Raw genomic sequence first — 22,316 nt, 5'->3', positions numbered from 1 at the left:
CACGCGGTTAAATACGGTCACTCTGGGACTTTGTTCCCTTTTAGTTGAATCGCGCCCTTACTCTCCCAAATGGAAAATCCCGGCCATAATATTTGATATGAGGCCACATGTGGAGGTGGTTATTCAATGTGATCCTCCACAGACAAACCTCTACCTTAATCCTCTCCCTGGATGTATAAAAGATATTCATCTCGAGTGAGTGCAATGTTTCCTCAAGGCAATTGAGAAAATGGGCTTTGCTGACACTTTCAGGAAATGGATTGCAATCCAGGGCTTGTTCCCCAGGTCCACAGTGAACACCAGCTGACTCCATCCCCCTCAGCTCTCCTCCTCCCTCAACAGGCAGACAAAGCCTCATTCCCAGGCTTACTTTCCCAACCTTGGTCATGGACATGAGTCTGGTCCACAAGGTGGAGATGCATCAGGAGGATGAGGATTTTCGGGGAGGAAAGGTTCAGCTGGGAATGGCGGAGTTTCCACTTGCTGAAGTTTGTAAAGTATGGATGGGTTCTGGAGACAGAGCTTCATCTGAGAGTTCCTGTATTGGTGATGTTTGGGGAGCTGACAGTTTCAGCTGACCGAGCTGAGAATGATGTTTAGAAAGTGGATTAAGGGCATGAATCAGACTTTAATTCCAATCAGGACCATTTTTATCCTCATTTCTTTATAACAAAGCTCTTAAACATACTCTCTGCCGACGGATTCTCCGTTGCGCCGGCAGCGCTCCCACGCCCACGGGTTTCCCGGCGGTGTGGTTGGCCACAATGGGCAATCTCATTGGCAGGTGGCGGAGACGGAGAATCCCGCTGCCGGTGAGGGCCGCTGTCCAGGAAAAGGGGGCTTGCGGACCGGAGAATCCCGCCCGGTGTCTTTGATATTTATATGGATAATGATTCAAATATATTGGGCGGGATTCTCCGACCCTCCGCCGGGTCGGAGAATCGCCGGGGGCTGGCGTGAATCCCGCCCCCGCTGGTTGCCGAATTCTCCGGCACTGGATATTCGGCGGGGGTGGGAATCGCGCCGCGCCGGTTGGCGGGCCCCGCCCGGCGATTCTCCGGCCCGTGATGGGCCGAAGTCCCGCTGCTGGAATGCCTGTCCCGCCGGCAAGAATCAAACCACCTCTCTTACCGGCGGGACAAGGCAGCGCGGGCGGGCTCCGGGGTCCTGGGGGGGGGGGTACGCGGGGCGATCTGGCCCCGGGGGGTGCCCCCACGGTGGCCTGGTCCACGATCGGGGCCCACCGATCCGCTGGCGGGCCTGTGCCGTGGGGGCACTCTTTTCCTTCCGCCTTCGCCATGGTCTCCACTATGGCGGAGGCGGAAGAGACCCCTTCCACTGCGCATGCGCGGGGATGCCGTGAGCGGCCGCTGACGCTCCCGCGCATGCGCCGCACGGCAAAGTCATTTCCGTGCCAGCTGGCGGGGCACCAAAGGCCTTTCCCGCCAGCTGGCGGGGCGGAAATCAGTCCGGCGTGGGCCTAGCCCCTCAAGGTGAGGGCTCGGCCCCTCAAGATGCGGAGGATTCCGCACCTTTGGGGCGGCGCGATGCTGGACTAATTCGCAACGTTTTTGGCGCCGGTCGGCGGACATCGCGCCGATTGCGGAGAATCCCGCCCAAGATATAAATCGGGACAGAGGAACTTATCTGAGTTTTACCAGGGTTAATGACATCCAGCATTTCTCTCCACACTGGGAACGGGAAAGGGCTGTTGAATTTTCCGATGGACAGGACACCATCTGCTAGTGACAGCTTTTTACCCACATCGCTAATCCTGTAAATATTAAAGAGTTGATTATAAATTGACCATAAACACTTTGCTGAGTAATTTTACCAACTTGCCCTGAGTTTCAGTAAAGTTCATGCCCTACCTCCTCTTCCCAGATGCTTCCTCCTGAAATAAACAAAACACAAATCCGAGTTGACAGAGACGGACTGTCTATATCCAGAAAGCAGAAATAACCCTCACATTGTTACAAGCTGCTGAGAATTGTCAATTCCCATTGCTGCAGACATGGAATAGAAAGAGGATGTTACACAAAGGATATTGAAGCACAGGAGAAAGTATCAAAAAGATTGACAGCAACTGAGAGGCTTCAACTCACAGCAAAGATTGATCAACTTTACTGGAGAAAAGAGAAGACCTGATAGAGATCTTTCAAATGATGAAAGGGGTCGGGTTTGATAGATTCAGTGAAGATGTTTACACTGTAGAGAATCCAGAAATAGGGACAGAAACATAATATAGTTACATATAAACCAATCGGGAGTTCAGGAGAAACATCTTTCCCGAGAGAGTGATGAGAATGTGGAACTTGGGGCGCATCGGGTCCTAGCAAGGAGACCCAAGGCCAACGAGCCGCCAAGGGCTGTAGTGGTGAGGTTTCACCGCTTTATGGACAGAGAGTGTGTCTTGAGATGGGCCAAGAAAGAGCGGAGCAGCAGGTGGGAGAAACTCGGAAATCTGAATCTACCAGGACTGGAGTGCAGAAGTGGCCAAGAAGAGAGCTGGCTTTAATCGGGCTAAGGCGGTGCTCTATCGGAAAGGGGTGAAGTTCGGGATGCTGCAGCCAGCGCGATTGTGGGTCACGTTCCAGGATCGGCACCACTATTTTGAAACGCCTGAGGAGGCTTGGAGCTTTATACGGACTGAAAAGTTGGACTCAAATTGAGGGTTTGTTGTTGGGGGGGGGGATGTTTGCTGTATATATGATTTCAACTACGTGTAGGGAATGTTCCCTTGGTTGGGTGCTGGGTGGGGATGGGTGAAGGGATTTGATGGGGAGACTGTGGTAGAGTGTGGGCGTCGGTGTTGGAGGGAGGGGAGGCCCGGGGATGGGGAATTGAGGTAAGGCCGCAAAGGAGCTGCGCCAGAGGGGGCGTGGCTGGCTCAGGAAAGCGCGGGTTTTTCCCGTGCTAGGGAAGGACGGAGGCGGGGGTCGGAGAGGGGGGGGGGGGGGGTGGTACTGGAGAGGAGCGCACACTGACGGCCAGGGAGGAGGGGGAGGGGGGATTCCCACACTGGGGGGGGGTCGATGGGAAGGCGGGAGAGGCCAGGGTCAGCAGGAGTCAGCTGACTTACGGGAGTGTTATGGGGGGAGCAAAAGAGGTAGATATGGATCTAGCGGGGGGGGGGGGGAGCGGGGGGGGGGGCGGGGGGCGGGGGGCGGGGAGCGGGGGTATAGGGTTGCTGCTGCATTGGCCAAAAGTGAACTGGAAATAGGAGAGGTGGTCAAGGCGGGGGTCCGCCATCTGGGGGACTGGAGGGTGCGGGAGGCGCGGGCACGTGACTGGCCTAGAAAAGGAGATGGATAGTCGGCGGTGAGGGGGGGTGAGCAGCCCCCCAATCCGGCTGATAACTTGGAATGTGAGGGGCCTGAATGGGCCAGTTAAGAGGGCCCGCGTGTTCGCGCACCTAAAGGGGCTGAAGGCAGACGTGGTTGTGCTCCAGGAAACACATTTGAAGGTGGCAGATCAGGTTAGGCTGAGAAAGGGATGGGTAGCTCAGGTATTCCATTCAGGGCTGGATGCGAAGAACAGAGGGGTTGCAATACTGGTGGGGAAGCGGGTGTCGTTTGACGCAAAGAATATTGTAGTGGATAATGGAGGTCGATATGTGATGGTGAGCGGTAGGTTGCAGGGGGTGCGGGTGGTATTGGTAAACGTATACGCCCCGAACTGGGAGGATGCCGGATTTATGAAACGCATGCTGGGTCGGATTCCGGACCTGGAGGTAGGAAGCTTGATAATGGGGGGGGATTTCAACACGGTGCTGGATCCAGCATTGGACCGCTCTAGGCCCAAGACGGGGAAGGGGCCGGCTGCGGCCAAGGTGCTTAGGGGGTTTATGGACCAGATGGGGGGAGTGGATCCATGGAGGTTTGCCAGGCCCGTGGCCAGGGAATTTTCATTCTTTTCCCACGTCCATAGAGCCTACTCCCGGATAGATTTTTTTGTTTTGAGTAGGCGCTAATCCCGAAAGTGGAGGGAACGAGTATTCGGCCATAGCCATCTCAGACCACCCCACGCACTGGGTGGAGCTGGAGTTAGGAGAGGAGAGGGATCAGCGCCCGCTGTGGCGTCTGGATGTGGGATTATTGGCGGATGAGGAGGTGTGCGGGAGGGTGTGGGGGTACATCGAGAGATATTTGGAGGCCAATGACAATGGAGAGGTGCAGGTGGGGGTAGTCTGGGAGGCGCTGAAGGCGGTGGTCAGGGGAGAGTTAATCTCCATCAGGGCCCACAGGGAGAAGAGAGAGGGCAGGGAAAGAGAGAGGTTGGTGGGGGAGATCTTAAGGGTGGACAGGAGATATGCAGAGGCCCCCGAGGAGGGACTACTCAGGGAGCGGCGAAACCTCCAGACGGAGTTTGACCTGTTGACCACAGGGAAAGCAGAGGCACAGTGGAGGAAAGCACAGGGGGTGACGGACGAGTATGGGGAGAAGGCGAGTCAGATGCTGGCACACCAGCTTCGTAAGAGGGAGGCAGCGAGGGAGATAGGTGGAGTTAAGGATAGCGGGGGGAATACGGTGCGGAGTGCGGTGAGAGTAAATGAGGTATTCAAGGACTTCTATGAGGAGCTGTACAGATCTAAGCCCCCAGCGGGGGAAGAGGGGATGCAACGACTTTTGGATCAACTGAGGTTCCCGAGGGTGGAGGAGCAGGAGGTGGCTAGTTTAGGGGCGCCAATTGGGTTGGAGGAGCTGGTTAAAGGATTGGGGAACATGCAGGCGGGGAAGGCCCCAGGGCCAGATGGGTTCCCGGTCGAGTTTTATAGGAAATATGTGGACCTGCTAGGCCCGTTGCTAGTAAGGACTTTCAATGAGGCAAGGGGGGGCGGGGAGACCCTGCCCCCGACAATGTCCGGGGCGCTGATCTCTCTGATCCTGAAGCGGGACAAAGACCCACTGCAATGTGGGTCGTATAGACCGATCTCGCTCCTCAATGTGGATGCTAAGTTGCTGGCGAAGGTGCTGGCTACAAGAATTGAGAACTGTGTCCCAGGGGTGATCCATGAGGACCAGACGGGATTTGTGAAGGGTAGGCCGCTAAACACTAATGTGCGGAGGCTCCTCAATGTGGTTATGATGCCATCGGTGGAGGGAGAAGTGGAGATAGGGGCAGCTATGGACGCGGAGAAGGCCTTCGACCAGGTGGAGTGGGAGTAGCTTTGGGAGGTGTTGCGGAGGTTTGGGTTCGGGGAGGGGTTCATCAGCTGGGTCAGGCTGCTATATAGAGCCCCGGTGGCAAGTGTGGCGACGAATCGGCGGAGGTCGGAGTACTTTTGGCTGTACCGAGGGACGAGGCAGGGGTGCCCCCTGTCCCACTTGTTGTTTGCATTGGCAATTGAGCCTTTGGCCATGGCACTAAGGGAGTCCAAGAAATGGAGGGGATTGGTCCGAGGGGGAGAGGAACATCGGGTGTCGCTGTATGCGGACGACCTGTTGCTGTATGTGGCAGATCCAGTGGAGGGGATGGTGGAGGTCATGCGGATCCTAAGGGAATATGGGGACTTCTCGGGCTATAAGCTCAACATAGGGAAAAGTGAGCTCTTTGTGGTGCATCCAGGGGACCAGGGAAGGGGGATAGACGACCCACCGTTGAAGAGGGCGGAAAGGAGCTTTCGGTACTTGGGGATCCAGGTGGCTGGGAGTTGGGGGGCCCTGCACAAGCTCAATTTGACGCGGTTGGTGGAGCAGATGGAGGAGGATTTCAAAAGATGGGATGTGCTGCCACTCTCGCTAGCGGGTAGGGTGCAGTCGGTCAAAATGATGGTCCTCCCGAGGTTTCTCTTTGTGTTCCAGTGCCTTCCCATTATGATTACCAAGGCTTTTTTTAAACGGGTAGGTAGGAGCATCATGGGTTTCGTGTGGGCAAATAAGACCCCGAGTGTAAAGAGGGTGTTTCTGGAGCGTAGCAGGGACAGGGGAGGGCTGGCGCTGCCGAATCTGTGCGGCTATTATTGGGCAGCTAACATGGCGATGATCCGTAAGTGGGTAATAGAGGGAGAGGGGGCGGCGTGGAAGAGGTTGGAGATGGTGTCCTGCAGGGGCACAAGCCTGAGGGCGCTGGTGACGCCACCGCTGCCGCTCTCGCCGACAAGGTACACCACGAGCCCGGTGGTGGCGGCAACTTTGAAGATCTGGGGGCAGTGGAGACGGCATAGGGGCAAGGTGGGAGCCTCGGTTTGGTCCCCGATTCGAGAGAACCATCGATTCGTCCCGGGGAGGATGGATGGGGGGGTTTCGGAGCTGGCATCGGGCAGGGATTAGAAGAATGGGGGACCTGTTTATAGATGGGACGTTTGCGAGCCTAGGGGCGTTGGAGGAGAGGTTTGGGTTACCCCCGGGAAATGCGTTCAGGTATATGCAAGTGAGGGCGTTTGTGAGGCGGCAGGTGAGGGAATTCCCGTTGCTCCCGGCACAGGGGATTCAGGACAGGGTGATTTCGGGTGTATGGGTCGGAGAGGGCAAGGTTTCGGCGATCTATCAGGAGATGAAAGAAGAGGAGGAGGCCTCGGTAGAGGAGTTAAAGGGCAAGTGGGAGGAGGAGCTTGGGGAGGAGATAGATGAGGGTCTGTGGGCTGATGCCCTGAGTAGGGTTAACTCCTCTTCCGCTTGCGCCAGGCTCAGCTTAATACAATTTAAGGTTACTCATAGAGTGCATATGACAGGGGCGAGGTTGAGGAGGTTCTTTGGGGTGGAGGACAGGTGTGGGAGGTGCTCGGGAAGCCCGGCGAATCACGTCCACATGTTCTGGTCATGCCCGGCACTGGATGGGTTTTGGAGGGGTTTTGCGAGGACTATGTCCAAGGGGGTGAAAGTCCAGGTCAAGCCGAGTTGGGGGTTGGCATTATTTGGGGTAACGGATGAGCCGGGAGTGCTGGAGCCGAAAGAGGCAGGTATCCTGGCCTTTGCGTCCCTGGTAGCCCGGCGGAGGATCTTGTTATTATGGAAGGACGCGAAGCCCCCCAGTGTGGAAGCCTGGATAAATGACATGGCAGGGTTCATCAAGCTGGAGAGGATAAAGTTTGCCTTGGGAGGGTCTGTGCAGGGGTTCATCAGGCGGTGGCAACCGTTCCTAGACTACCTCGCGGAGCGTTAGGAGGTCAGCAGCAGCAGCAACCCAAGGCTGGGGGGGGGGGGGGGAGGGGAGGGGTCTCTTTCGAGGGGGGTATTTGGGTGGGTGGGGGGAGGGGCTTCCCCAAGGGTACCTTTGAATGTCATATGGGGGGGTTGCTATATACGGGGGAAACCCAATGTATAGATTTTGTATTATTTTTGATTGTTATGTTTGTGTTCTTTTTTCATTTTGTTACGGGGGGGGGGTTTGTTCAAATTTTGTTGGAAAATCTGAATAAACATATTTTTTTTAAAAAGAGAATGTGGAAATCATTGTCACACGGGGTGGAATTTACTCCAGTCTGTCACAGCAGCGAGCATGGTGTCCGGACATAGGGAATCACACGCGAGGACACGGCTCAGTCTGTCGATGGCAGGAAAACCTCCCGGGATTAAGTCAGAGTCGGGAAGGGGTCAATGCACCGGACTAGCGGCAGGAAGTTAATTAGTCTCATTAATGAGTCTGTGAAGCCAGTTTAAACCTGATTCCAACATCATTAACTGCTGCTTTTCCAATTCAGTTTAAATCCCATGGGTTGGATTTTATGAGTATCCCACTTCCCGCGATCGGGAACGCCGCGACCCTGGGATTGAAAATGACTGTGTAAAGAGACTGAAAGGTGCTGAGCACTGACCCTCCAGCAGGATGGCTTCAGGAAATGTGTTTGTGATATTCCGATAAGAATCATCATTAAAAGGACAAGATCCAAGGGTCTGGCACTGCAGTCAAGAAGGAGGGTCAAGAACGGTCAACCTGGCTCCCGGGCCTACAATTCACACCAGAAGGAGCAGCCGGGTGGGGAATTGTAATTTATCAGCCAAATCCGAGGGGGATTGGGGCTGAGGTTTTAAAATAACTTCAGTGTAACATCCAAATCCTGGGGGGATTTGGGTTTGAATTGAGGAAGGTTTGGCCTGAAATGTGGGGTTTTGTCTGTGGATTTTCAGGAGAGGCTTTTTGATAAGTTGTGGTGATTTGTGTGTTTATGTGGAAGCCGAGGTTAAATTGTGGAGGGATTTAAATCAGAAAAACCAATTAAATGCTGTGTGATGTGGGGCGTCATTCTCCGACCCCCCGCCGGGTCGGAGAATGGCCGTTGGCCGCCGTGAATCCCGCTCCCGCCCCCGCCGAAGTCTCCGCTCCCGGAGATTGGGCGGGGGCGGGAATCCGGCCGCGCCGGTTGGCGGGACCCCCCGCTGGATTCTCCGGCCCAGATGGGCCGAAGTCCCGCCCAGAAATTGCCTGTCCCGCCGACGTAAATCAAACCTGGTATTTACCGGCGGGACCAGGCGGCGTGGGCGGGCTCCGGGGTCCCGGGGGGGGGGGGGCGCGGGGCGATCTGACCCCGGGGGGTGCCCCCACGGTGGCCTGGCCCGCGATCGGGGCCCACTGATCCACGGGCGGGCCTGTGCCTTGGGGGCACTCTTTCCCTTCCGCCTCCGCCACGGCCTCCACCATGGCGGAGGCGGACGAGACTCTCCCCACTGCGCATGCGCGGGAAACTGACAGCGGCCGCTGACGCTCCCGCGCATGCGCCGGGAAACTGACAGCGGCCGCTGACGCTCCCGCGCATGCGCCGCATTTCCGCGCCAGCTGGCGGGGAAACAAACGCCATTTCTGCCAGCTGGCGGGGCGGAAATCCCTCCGGCGTCGGCCTAGCCCCTCAATGTTGAGGCTCGGCCCCCAAAGATGCGGAGCATTCCGCACCTTTGGGCCGGCGCGATGCCCGTCTGATTGGCGCCGGCTTTGGCGCCAGTCGGCGGACATCCCGCCGTTGGGGGAGAATTTCGCCCGTGATTTACACTATTTACAGCTCTTTGTATTCGGGTGTTGGGAGTGTTTTTACTAAACAACAAGTTTGTGATTGAGCCAATCCCCGTGTCTGTGTAATTTTGTTCTTTACAAAATCCTCGAGTCGAGAACCATCAGTCAGAGGAAACGGGAGCGTGAACCTCTTACAGTCCCTCAATCAGGTACACAGTGCAACTGAACAAGGGCATTCCCGCTACATCCTCAATCCCACCACCTCTCCCTCACCCCCTCCCAGAATCCCACCAGTAACCCCAACAGGGTTTGATTTTCAGGCTTCCCGTATTGTGAGACCCCTGCTCATTGCTGAGGGAATACCAGTGACAGCAGGATGAGAACATTCATTGCCCTGTGAAGGGGCTGAATTGGTTACAGGAAGGCTGTCCCACAAGACTTACCACCACGGACTTAATCTGTGTGGAGATGGAAAGACAACAGAAACTCCACACAGTGTCATTCCCCATGTCCCCTTCCACTCACCCCACACCCTGACTAAATGTACCCTGGGGGGAACAGCATTAAATTCCACCCACACAGGGAACGACAGGGATATATTTAAGGAGAACCTGGATAAACACACGAGGGAGAAAGGAACAGAAGGATATATTGACAGGGAAATGAAGTAGGATGGGAGGAGGCTCGTGTGGATCATGTTGTGACTGTGAACTTTCACTGAACTAAACTGAAATATAATCCCTCACCTTCAGAAATCTCACTCCGTCTTTTTGTTCCAACTGGTTTTCCAACTTTGAGAGTTTCTCCTGAATAGAATTTAAATTCTCCTGAATTTCACAAAGATTTTCCTCCATTGGTTTTAGAATTTTTTCCTCTTCTTCCCTGAGATCTCGGATGAAACGCTGCTCTTTCTCAGTGAGAATCTGGTGCATTTTAGTGAACTCGGATGTGATGTGACTCTGCAGACTGACCGACTGTTTCTATAAGAAGAAACATTAAAAATAATATGTTTCTGGAATAAAAACAACAAAATAATGGATTAAATTTGGAAGCTCAGCACAGGGAGACTTTACCCTAATTTGGGAAATCTTCTGTTTCTGCTGCTGCTCCATTTCTAGAACCGTCGATTTCTTCTCTGTGAGAGAATCGAAGGAAGATTTCACCCCATCCTGGGATTGGGAGAGAAAATCAGAAAATAAAAGTGTTAGATCCTGAAAATGTGATCAGATAATCAGCTGATCAAATCTGTTCCCTTTTACCTTGTAGATTTCAACAGCTTCTTTAATCGGGATGAAGCGGTGTTCTCTGTGTTCCTGCGAATCTCTACAAATCAGACAGATCAATTTCTTGTCAGTTTCACAAATCAGCTTCAGTTCTTCCTGATGTTCCTCACAGTGAAGTTTACTTTCCTTCTCTTTCCCATTCAGCTTTAATTTCCGAGCTTTCTCAGCCAGATTCACTAAGATCCGATTGGCCCTGAGGATTCTTTCTGGAAACTCCTGTCTACATTCCGGGCAGGAGTTTCTCTCCTTCTTTTCCCAACACTGGGTGATACAGGAGCGGCAGAAGTTGTGTCCACACTCCAGTGAAACCGGATCAGTGAAGAAATCAAGACAAATGGAACAAATTAAATCCTCGGACAAACTTTCTTCGTGCTGTCTGGAAGCCATGTTCACACTCAGCACTTCCTGATTCAAACCACTTTCAGTTTCAATGTTCCTCCGCTGCTGCTGAACATATTCAGTTCAGTAATTCCCTCATGATGTTCACGGCAAAACTCAAGGAATTTACCTGAGGAAGGAGCAGTGCTCCGAAAGCGAGCAATTCGAAACAAACCTGTTGGACTTTAACCTGGTGTCAGACTTCTTACTGTGCCCACCCCAGTCCAACGCCGGCATCTCCACATCAAGGAATTATTGTTATTTGCTGCTCTCGGTCCTGCCCACTTTGAGAGCTGGAGACATAACCCGGAGCAGAATGAAGAATAAACAGGGTTAGAGTGAACGACAGGGAATAATTGAACCCAGGCGATGGGAGTGAAGGTCTGTTGGTGGTGGGGGTGGGTGGAGAGAGGATGGGAGGAGGTGGAGATTGTGTCCTGTGAGTGACTGGCAGCCTGCTGCTCTCCTTCATATACTTCTGTCTCAAAGCAGCCCCAGGCACGGATGGTCAAGTTGTGTTTTACTTTGTGGGAAACACAAACTGAAACATATTGTCCAGCTCCTCCTGACCTGTCCCTTTACGTAAACCCAGCCTGACTCCAACTCAAGTTAGCTGTTTGGTATTTATTTGTTATGAATTTTGACTGAAACTTATATCACTGTGAAAATGAAGATTTTTTGATAAAAATCAGCTTTGGAGAATTACAAGGTTGTCTGAATTTTTTCCAAGAATAATATTTGAATTAAAAGTGAGTCTGAAATGTCTCTGGTGCTGGCTGACTCCTCCCCCAGCCCTCAGGGCTTTTCATACTGATGATGGGGGTGTTGGTTGAGTTGATTTGTTGAACAAGCTGCACAGTGAGTATATTGAAGTGGGTGAGGTTTGTACAGAGCCGCTCTCTGCTCTGAGGCAGCTATTGCTGCACTGGTGTAATGTGTGTCACAGTATAGCAGCTGAAAGGCTGCAGCTTTTAACTTTACACTTGTCCTTTTCCTCGATACTGAACAAGCTGGAGAGCCTCAGCAGCTCTTTCTACATCCAGACCATTGGTCTTGTCTGTCTCCTTCCGCACTGTCAGCCAATGAAGACTTTACTATTTGACCCATGGCTGGGGTTTCAAATCAGAGTTTTCCTTCTCCAGGGCAGGCTGCCAATCAAAGCTGCCAATCGGGAACGGCCTGGTTTTGAGGAGGCAGACACTCACTTTCACATCTCTGCCCAAACAGGGATCAGTGTGTGAAGCCGGGCAGAGGCAGTTTGATTCGGAGGGACTATTTCACACACTGACCAGATGGGACTTTTTGTGAATGACGAGAATCTCCATTCTCTTCAGCATCCTGGTCATTCCTGACCCTTTTCCACAATCCATAAGGAATTAACTCGGTGCTGCTCTTTGACACATTGGGTGGGATTTTGCTCTCTGTGCACAGAGAGCTGGTTAGAGAGAGAAAGCCGGTGTGTAGCTCTCCAGCTGCACAGCTGAGTTTTCTCTCCAGATTCTCTGGCACTCTGATCTCAGAAAATCTATGGCCGTGGTTTTCACCCTCATGCTGGCAGGGCGGGGCCTGATAGATCCGGCAACGCCGGCTCCACCGAGATCGGGGCGCCCTGATCTGTGTTAAAATAATACAGCCCCACCCCCACGGATACGGGGAACCCCCTCCCCACAAACACAGGGGCAACCCGGCCCCCCACAAGCACAGGGGCAACCCCACCCCCCACAAGCACAGGGGCAGCCCCACACCCGCCAAACCCCACACATAAACACAGAAACATATAAAAAAGGAGTTGGCCATTCGGCCCTTCGAGTCTGCTCCACCATTCAATATGATTGTGTCTGATCCTCTATCTCAATGCCACATTCCCGCTTTCTCCCCAAACCCCTTGATGCCATTGAAATGTAAAAAATTATCTGTCTCTTTTTTCAATATTTGGATTTATTGTCACGTGTACTGAGGTCCAGTGAAACCTATTGTTCTGCGCACTGTCCAGACAGATCGTTATATACATGAAAAACATACGATAGATACACAATGTAAATACATACACAGAGACATTGGGTGAAGCATATGAAGTGTAGTACTACTGAGTAGAGAAGGTGTGTGGAGAGATCTGTTCAGTCCATAGGTGAGTCATTCAGGAGTCTGGTAACAGCGGGGAAGAAGCTGATTTTGAATCTGTTTGTCCGTGATCTCAGACTTTTGTTTCTTCTGCCTGATGGAAGAAGAGAGAATAACCTGGGTGGGATTGGTCTTTGATTATGCTGCCCACTTTCCTGTATTCTGACTCATCGTTGTTTGAGATCTGACCCACTGCGGTCGTGTCATCAGCAAACCTGTGGATGGAGTTGAAGCCAAATTTTGCCCCAGTCGTGTGTGCAGAGGGAGTATAGTAGGGTACTAATTATGCAGCTTTGCAGGGCCCCGGTATTGAGGACTACCATGGAGCAGGTGTTGTTGTTTATCCTCACTGATTGTGGTCTATGGGTCAGGAAGTCGAGGATCCAGTTACAAAGAGAGGAGCCAAGTCCTAGGTTTTGGAGTTTGGATACAAGCTTGGCTGGGATTATGGTGTTGAAGGCGGAGCTGTCGTCAATGAATAGGAGTCTGGCGTAGGAGTCCTTGTTGTCAAGATGCTCCGGGGATAAGTGTTGGGTCAGGAGTGTAGAGCCAGGGAATATTTCAGGGATTTGTGGTCACTTCCTGTGGTCGGGAATTCCACAGGTTCACAACCCTTTGAATGAAGAAATATTTCCTAATTTCGGTCCTGAATGGTCTACCCCGTATCCTGAGACTGTGTCCCCTGGTTCGAGAGTCCCCAACCAGGGAAAACATCTGCCCTGAATCTAGTCTGTCCAGCCCTGTTAGAATTTTATACGTTTCAATCAGATCTTAGAATAATAATTCTATTAACAATAATCTTTATTATCACAAGTAGACTTACATTAATACTGCAATGAAGTTACTGTGAAAAGCCGCTGGTCTCCACATTCCGGCGCCTGTTCGGGTACTTGGAGGGCGAATTCAGAATATCCAATTCACCTGACAAGTATGCCTTTCGGGACATATCTACAATTCTTGGTCAGTTTTGCCCTTGCAGCACACATTTAGTTTAACGAAATGTTTTCCCCAGCGCAGCACAGAGATGCAGTGGTTAGCACTGCTGCCTCACGGCGCCGAGGTCCCAGGTTCAATCCCGGCTCTGGGTCACTGTCCATGTGGAGTTTGCACATTCTCCCTGTGTCTGCGTGGGTCTCACCCCCACAACCCAAAGATGTACAGGTTAGGCGGATTGACCTCGTTAAATTGCCCCTTAATTGGAAAACATGAATTGGGTACTCTAAATTTAGTTTTCCCCAATTGAAGGGCAATTTATCGTGACCAATCCACCTGCACTGCATATCTTTGGGTTTTGGGTCACTCGTCTCCATCAAGGACGGTCACCTCAGCAATTCGCTTTACCGCAAAGCCACGGATAAGCTCATGATGCTCCACTTCTCCAGCTTCCACCCTAAACACATTAAAGAAGCCATCCCCTATGGACAAGCGCTCCGTATACACAGGATCTGCTCAGACGAGGAGGAGCGTAACAGACATCTACAGACGTTGAAAGATGCCCTCGTACGAACGGGATATGGCACTCGACTCATCGATCGACAGTTCCAACGCGCCACAGCGAAAAACCGGACCGACCTCCTCAGAAGACAAACATGGGACACAACCGACAGAATACCCTTCGTCGTCCAGTACTTCCCCGGAGCGGAGAAACTACGTCATCTTCTTCACAGCCTTCAACACGTCATTGATGACGATGAGCATCTTGCCAAGGTCATCCCCACACCCCCACTACTTGCCTTCAAACAACCGCACAACCTCAAACGAACCATTGTTTGCAGCAAACTACCCAGTCTTCAGAACAGTGACCACGACACCACACAACGCTGTCATGGCAATCTCTGCAAGACGTCGACATGGATACCACTATTACACATGAGAACACCACCCACCAGGTACGCGGTACATACTCGTGCGACTCGGCCAACGTTGACTACCTCATACGCTGCAGGAAAGGATGTCCCGAAGCGTGGTACATTGGCGAGACCATGCAGACGCTGCGACAACGAATGAACGGTCATCGCGCAACAATCACCAAGCAGGAATGTTCCCTTCCAGTCGGGGAACACTTCAGCAGTCAAGGGCATTCAGCCTCTGATCTCCGGGTCAGCGTTCTCCAAGGCGGCCTTCAGGACCCGCGACAACGCAGAATCGCCGAGCAGAAACTTATAGCCAAGTTCCGCACACATGAGTGCGGCCTCAACCGGGACCTGGGATTCATGTCACATTACATTCATCCCCCACCATCTGGCCTGCGAAATCCTACCAACTGTCCTGGCTTGAGACAATTCACACCTCTTTAACCTGGGGTTACCCCATCTCTGGATCTGTAAAGATTTAATCACCTGCTAATGCTCGCATTCCAAGCATTGTTTGGCATCTTTGAATTTGTCTATATATGTGTTTCTGGAACAGACCTCTTCATTCACCTGAGGAAGGAGCAGCGCTCCGAAAGCTAGTGACATCGAAACAAACCTGTTGGACTTTAACCTGGTGTTGTAAGACTTCGTACTATCTTTGGGTTGTTGGGGGTGAGGCCCACACAAACACACAGATCTCCTCTCATCTTTCTAAATCCGAGTGAACACAGGCCCAGTCGAATCATTCTCTCCTCATTGCACTGTCCCCCCCAACCCCAGTATTAGCCGAGTGAATCTCCGCTGCACTGCCTCTGTGACAAGTAAATCCTTTCTCAGGCAGGGAGACCAAAACTGCTCACAATACTCCAGGTGTGGTCTCACCAAGGCCCTGTATAACTGCAGTGACACATCCCTACTTCTGAACTCCAATCCTCTCACAATGAAGGCCAACAAACCATTCACCTTCCTAATTGCTTGCTGCAGCTGCCTCTCCACTTTGATTGGCTGGTGTACAAGGACCCAGATCCCTTTGTACATCCACACTTCCCAATACATCACCATTTAAATAATCCTCTTCCTTTCTGTTTTTCACACCGCAGTGAATAACTTCACATTTAGCCACGTTATCCTGTATCTGCCATGTGTTTGTCCACTCACTCAACTTGTCTCAATCACCTTGAAGCCTCCTTGCATCCTCCTCACAACTCACAATTCCACCCAGTTTTGTGTCATCCACAAACTTGGAAATGTTACATTTGGTTCCCTCATCCAGGTTGTGTATATCGTGAACAGCTGGGGCCCAAACACTGACCCCTGTGGTACCTCACTAGTCACTGCCTGCCACTCGGGAAAAGATCCATTTATTCCCACTCTCTGTTTCCTGTCTGTCAGCAATTCCTGATCCACGTCAGTACATTACCCACAATCCCATTTAATTTTTCCAACTAACCTCTTGTAGCCAAATGGCTGCCGAGACATTTAACCTAAAAGTTGGCCAATTGAGGAGGATGCTGGGAATTAAAAGCAGACTTGTCCAAAGTCTGCTGAAATCCGCAGTCTGGCAAAAGCAGACAGAGCGCAGCCCCGCCGGACTCCAGCAGTCAGGTGCTGACTGGAAGCAGCAGAAGGAAGGAGCGCGAATGGACACAAGACAAACAGAATCTCAGCAGAGACAAAGGAGGCATTTGTATCTGAACCCTCTCTCCGGACAGAACGGCACCTGGGCGGAGGGAAAGGACAACCTTCCCCACACATCCAAACCAATTCAGGGCAGCACCCTGACTGGAGGAGACGACAGTCTAGAGACTGGAGGCTGACCCTGAATCTCTCTCTCTCATCCATTCCATCGAGCAAGAAACCTCCACCCAACACTGACAGACACTCAACCTAGAGAGTTGCCTGAGGTAGTGACAGAGAGAGAGAGAGAGAGACAGAGAGAGGGAGAGAGAGAGAGAGAGAGAGGGGAGAGAGAGAGAGAGAGAGAGAGACAGAGACACAGAGAGAGAGAGAGACAGAGAGAGAGGGAGACAGAGAAAGTGACACAGAGAGAGGGAGACAGAGAGGGATAGAGAGAGAGAGAGACAGAGAGAGAGAGCGACACAGAGAGTCAGAGAGAAAGGCAGAGAGATAGATAGAGATAGACAGAGCGAGAGACAGACAGAGACAGACATAGAGTGAGAGAGACACAGAGAGAGACAGAGAGAGAGGGAGACAGAGAAAGGGACACAGAGAGAGGGAGACAGAGAGGGATAGAGAGAGAGAGACAGAGAGAGAGAGCGACACAGAGAGAGTCAGAGAGAAAGGCAGAGAGATAGATAGAGATAGACAGAGCGAGAGACAGACAGAGACAGACATAGAGTGAGAGAGAGAGAGAGAGAGAGAGAAAGACAGAGAGAGAGACAGACAGAGAGAGAGAGACAGATAGACAGAGAGACATCGAGAGACAGACAGAGAGAGAGAGACAGACAGACACAGAGAGAGACAGACAGAGAGAGAGAGACAGACAGAGAGAGAGACATCGGGAGACAGAGAGACAGACAGAGAGAGAGAGAAACTTTTATATCCTGCTAACGTTGCCAGATGCTGACAAGTTCATACACGATGTGGAGATGCCAGCATTGGACTGGGGTGAGCGCAGTAAGAAGTCTGACAACACCAGGTTAAAGTCCAACATGTTTGTTTTGAACACTACCTTTCGGAGCGCTGCTCCTTCCTCAGGTGAATGAAGAAGTTTGTTCCAGAAACATATATATAGACAAATTCAAAGATGCTTGACAATGTTTGGAATGCGAGTATTAGCAGGTGATTAAATCTTTACAGATCCAGAGATAGGGGTAACCCCAGGTTAAAGAGGTGTGAATTGTCTCAAGCCAGGACAGTTGGTAGGATTTCACAAGCCCAGGCCAGATGGTGGGGGGTGAATGTAATGCGACATGAATCCCAGGTCCCGGTTGAGGCCGCACTCATGTCACGATTCTGCGTTGTCGTGTGTCCTGAAGGCCGCCTTGGAGAACGCTTACCCAGAGATCAGAGGCTGAATGCCCTTGACTGCTGAAGTGTTCCCCGACTGGAAGGGGACATTCCTGCCTGGTGATTGTTGCGCGATGTCCGTTCATTCGTTGTCGCAGTGTCTGCATGGTCTCACCAATGTACCACGCTTCGGGACATCCTTTCCTGCAGCGTATGAGGTAGACAGCGTTGGCTGAGTCGCACGAGTATGTACCGCGTACCTGGTGGGTGGTGTTCTCACGTGTAATAGTGGTATTCATGTTGATGATCTGGCATGCCTTGCAGAGATTGCCATGACAGGGTTGTGTGGTGTCGAGGTCACTGTTCTGAAGACTGGATAGTTTGCTGCAAACAATGGTTCGTTTGAGGTTGCGCGGTTGTTTGAAGGCAAGTAGTGGGGGTGTGGGGATGACGTTGGCAAGATGTTCATCTTCATCGATGACGTGTTGAAGGCTGCGAAGAAGATGTCGTAGTTTCTCCGCTCCGGGAAAGTATTGGACGACGAAGGGTACTCTGTTGGTTGTGTCCCGTGCTTGTCTTCTGAGGGGGTCAGTGCGGTTCATACACAACACGGGAAGTATTAGTGGGAAGGTCTCGGGCAGACAGACACAAACATGCCTCCAGATTGAGCAGGGATGTAGCAGCAGCCTGCAGACTTCAATACTCACGGGGCAAAGATGGTGAAGTTAGAAAGCTCAGCGAGCGGCTAGAGGGTGTCAAAGAGGAGTTGGAAAAACTCAAACTCCGAGCTGAGGAAGAGGGTCAGAGAATCCAGGAGAATTTGATCCAATGGCTCAGTTGCACACAATGTGAAAGTGCAGATTGGGGGGAACAGAAGGCAATTTGGGAGCGAGAGGCAGCCCTACTCACGGCAGAGAAGCTGGAGCAGAAATGTAACAATTTGCTCGGCCCCCTCCCGGAATAACCCTGGCCTCTCTGCCCCCCCCCCCATTAATAACCTGCCACCGGAATGGCTCAGTGACCCGAACATCACTCCCTTCTTGGCAGCACAATTAGCCGAGATTGACAAGAAGCTGCCCGTCTTTGACCCACATCTGACCCCTTCACATTCTTTGATGATCCAAATCCACAGAGAGAGCGACACGGTTTGGATGACAACGAGGAAACTAAATGGATCAGAATGTGCCAGACCCCACAGTTCATTCAGCCCTGCCCGGCCCACAGGGCACAGGCGGTGGCATCTGGACCACATCCTGGCCCCTGTTGGATACGACCGGGGCGGGGGGGCAGTGAATTGGCCAAAGTTATCGACAGTTTATGAGCAAAAGGGGTCCTTCACCTGGTCGCCTTGACAAATAACTCTCCGATTTGGCCCGTACGGAAGCCCAACGACTCCTGGAGGCTGACCATTGATTCCAGAGAGCGAAGCAAGATGACCCTAATTACAGCACCCACTGACGTGACCATCGAGACTATGATGAAGTCAGCCCCGGGTGCCTGATAGATCTACCGTTCGGTTTCAGCTGCTCTTTGCCATTACTAGAACTCAGTAGGAATTTAAGTTAAAACTTCTCAGGTGCAAATAAGAATTGTTTTATTTGTCTTCTATTGATTACAATTTGAAAGTCATTTAAAAGGCAATTCGTAGACAATTTGAAGTTTTCAAAGAATCACGGAAATTATCTTCTTGCTCAGACAAACAGCTCGCAATAACTTTAAAAGTCAAAGTCTGAAAATGAAAAATGAATACAGGGAGACAGAGTTCAGATCAAAGTATTGATGATTCATGAAAAAGGGAGAAAGAAATCGAGCTAATGATCCAGCCCAGCTCCAGCTTCAACTTCAACTCCAACTAAAAATGGCCGAACAAAACTTTACAGTTATACTGTTTCCTTTCTGTCTGAAGCCATCTAATTACACCCCCATATAATCCTAATTGGTTTGGGTTAGACTCAAACACAAAAGTATTTGACGACAAGCCATCCATCTTTAATATGCAACATTAGCTCTAATTGTTTCGTATCTGCATACTTGTGTATGTTAAAGAATGCAATATTGTGCTGTTATCAAGGCCAGTTTGAACTGGTCTTTTGCTGACTAAGCTGTTATAACAATAGAGCCTTCATGTTACCATGTTGTTGCCTTGCTGTTGCTATAGACACTGTCTTGAAAAATATATTCATTAGTTCAGTTAAAGTGCTTGTTTTAATCTCTACTGCTTTTCCATGTATCAGGTTCTTTTGTGTAGTAAAGTGAATTATGCTGTGTTATGCTGTTTTGGAAGCTGTTATGTTTTGAGATTACCTGAGGTTATGAAAGTGTTGAAATCCTTAATTTAAAATGGGTAAAATTGGGGCTTAATATTTATCCTAAATAACTATCCTCTACCTATTCGGTGTGTCAGAAAACAGTTTAAAAAAAATATATATTATTAAAGTTTTTTAACACAATTTTTCTCCCTTACAAACAATAACCCGCCCCCCCCCCCCGCTCCGTAACAAAATAACGAGAAATCGCACAGAGCAAGATATATACATGGCAAAATGATATATTTACATGGCTTTGTACACTGGCTCTCTCCCATACGTGCCAGTTTCTCCAACCCTTCATGTTATCTCTTGCTCATCCACCCTCCCAGGCAGTCCCCCCTTCCCCCCCCCCCCCTCCCAGGACGTCCCCACCCCCCCTCCCCCTCCCCCCTCCAGGTTGCTGCTGCTGCTGACCGATCTTCCTCTAACGCTCCGCGAGATAGTCTAGGAACGGTTGCCACCGCCTGTAGAACCCCTGCGCAGACCCTCTCAAGGCGAACTTAATCCTCTCCAACTTTATGAACCCAGCCATATCGTTTATCCAGGCCTCCAGGCTGGGGGGCTTCGCCTCCTTCCACTTTAGCAAGATCCTTCGCCGGGCTACTCGGGACGCAAAGGCCAGAATGCCGGCCTCTTTCGCCTCCTGCACTCCCGGCTCGTCCACTACTCCAAATATTGCTAGCCCCCAGCTTGGCTTGACCCGGACTTTCACCACCTGAGATATTGCTCCCATCACTCCCCTCCAGTGCTGGGCATGACCTAAACATATGGACATGGTTCGCTGGGCTCCCTGAGCACCTTCCACATCTGTCCTCTACCCCAAAGAACCTGCTCAACCTCGCCCCCGTCAGGTGAGCTCTGTGAACCACCTTAAATTGTATCAGGCTGAGCCTGGCACACGAGGACGAGGAATTAACCCTACCCAGGGCATCAGCCCACAGACCTTCCTCGATCTCCTCCCCCAGCTCCTCCTCCCATTTACCCTTCAACTCTTCTACCAGCGCTTCCCCCTCTTCTTTCATCTCCTGGTGTATTTCCGACACCTTGCCCTCCCCAACCCATACACCCGAGATCACCCTGTCTTGAATCTCTTGTGCCGGGAGCAACGGGAATTCCCTCACCTGTCACCTCACAAAAGCCCTCACCTGCATATATCTAAAGGCATTTCGCGGGGGTAACTCAAACTTCTCCTCCAGTGCCCCTAGGCTCGCAAACGTTCCGTCAATGAACAGGTCCCCCATTCTTCTGATCCCCGCCCGATGCCAGCTCTGGAACCCACCGTCCATCTTCCCCGGGACAAACCGATGGTTACCCCTGATCGGGGACCACACCGATGCTCCCATTGCACCCCTGTGCCGTCTCCACTGGCCCCAGATCCTTAGCGTTGCCGCCACCATTGGGCTCATGGTATACTTTGTCGGCGAGAGCGGCAGCGGTGCCGTCACCAACGCCCCCAGGCTCGTTCCTTTACAGGACGCCATCTCCATCCTCTTCCATGCCGCCCCCTCTCCCTCCATAACCCACTTGCGGATCATCGACACATTTGCTGCCCAGTAGTAGCTCCCCAGGTTTGGCAGCGCCAACCCTCCTCGGTCCCTACGGTGTTCCAGGAACCCTCTCCTTACCCTCGGGGTCTTATTCGCCCACACAAACCCCATAATACTCCTGCCTACTCTCTTAAAAAAGGCCTTAGTGATCACGATGGGAAGGCACTGAAACACAAACAAAAACCTCGGAAGGACCACCATTTTGACCGACTGCACTCTACCCGCCAGCGAGCCTAGGGGCACTGGAGGAGAAGTTTGAGTTACCCCCGCGAAATGCCTTTAGATATATGCAGGTGAGGGCTTTTGTGAGGTGACAGGTCCCATCTTTTGAAATCCTCCTCCATTTGCTCCACCAACCTCACCAGATTCAGTTTATGTAGGCCCCCCAACTCCTGGCTATCTGGATCCATAGATACCGAAAGCTCCCCTCCGCCCTCCTCAGCGGTAGGTCCCCTATCCCTCTTTCTTAGTCCCCCGCCTGTAATACAAAGAGCTCACTCTTCCCTACATTGAGCTTATAGCCCGAAAACTCCCCAAACTCCCTCAGAGTCTGCATGACCTCCATCATCCCCTCCATTGGATCCGCCACATACAGCAACAGGTCATCCGCATATAGCGACACCCGATGCTCTTCTCCCCCTCGGACCACCCCCCTCCATTTATTAGACTCCCTCAATGACATGGCCAATGGTTCGACCGCCAATGCGAACAGCAGGGGGGACAGGGGGCATCCCTGCCTCGTCCCTCTGTACAGTCGAAAGTACTCCGACCTCCGCCGATTCGTCTCTACACTCGCCATCGGGGCTCTGTAAAGGAGCTTAACCCAATTGATAAACCCTCCCCCGAACCCAAACCTACGCAGCACCTCCCAGAGGTACTCCCACTCTACTCGGTCAAAGGCCTTCTCCGCGTCCATAGCTGCCACTATCTCCGCCTCTCCCTCCACCGATGTCATCATTATCACTTTTA

The 22,316-nt window shown here is 51.8% G+C and overlaps 1 protein-coding gene across 1 annotated transcript in view; it reads right to left on the bottom strand.

Annotated features, from left to right (window-relative positions):
- LOC140390525 (zinc-binding protein A33-like) overlaps window positions 1-10,959 on the bottom strand; it is a 60,499-nt gene extending 49,540 nt beyond the window's left edge. Inside the window, exons 1-5 of the mRNA XM_072475696.1 lie at window positions 10,146-10,959; window positions 9,960-10,055; window positions 9,633-9,866; window positions 1,872-1,894; window positions 1,659-1,774 (exon numbers count right to left, since the gene is read on the bottom strand). Of these exons, the coding sequence (XP_072331797.1) occupies window positions 1,659-1,774; window positions 1,872-1,894; window positions 9,633-9,866; window positions 9,960-10,055; window positions 10,146-10,556 (880 nt within the window). The 5' untranslated portion in view covers window positions 10,557-10,959. The remainder of the gene's footprint in view (window positions 1-1,658; window positions 1,775-1,871; window positions 1,895-9,632; window positions 9,867-9,959; window positions 10,056-10,145) is intronic.
- Between the last annotated feature and the right edge of the window lie 11,357 nt (window positions 10,960-22,316).

The sequence above is a fragment of the Scyliorhinus torazame genome, chromosome 14 (genome assembly GCF_047496885.1).
Source record: "Scyliorhinus torazame isolate Kashiwa2021f chromosome 14, sScyTor2.1, whole genome shotgun sequence".
Classification (NCBI taxonomy): Eukaryota; Metazoa; Chordata; class Chondrichthyes; order Carcharhiniformes; family Scyliorhinidae; genus Scyliorhinus; species Scyliorhinus torazame.
Note: the sequence above shows the minus strand (reverse complement) of the source record. Positions and strands in the feature narration are given on the sequence as shown.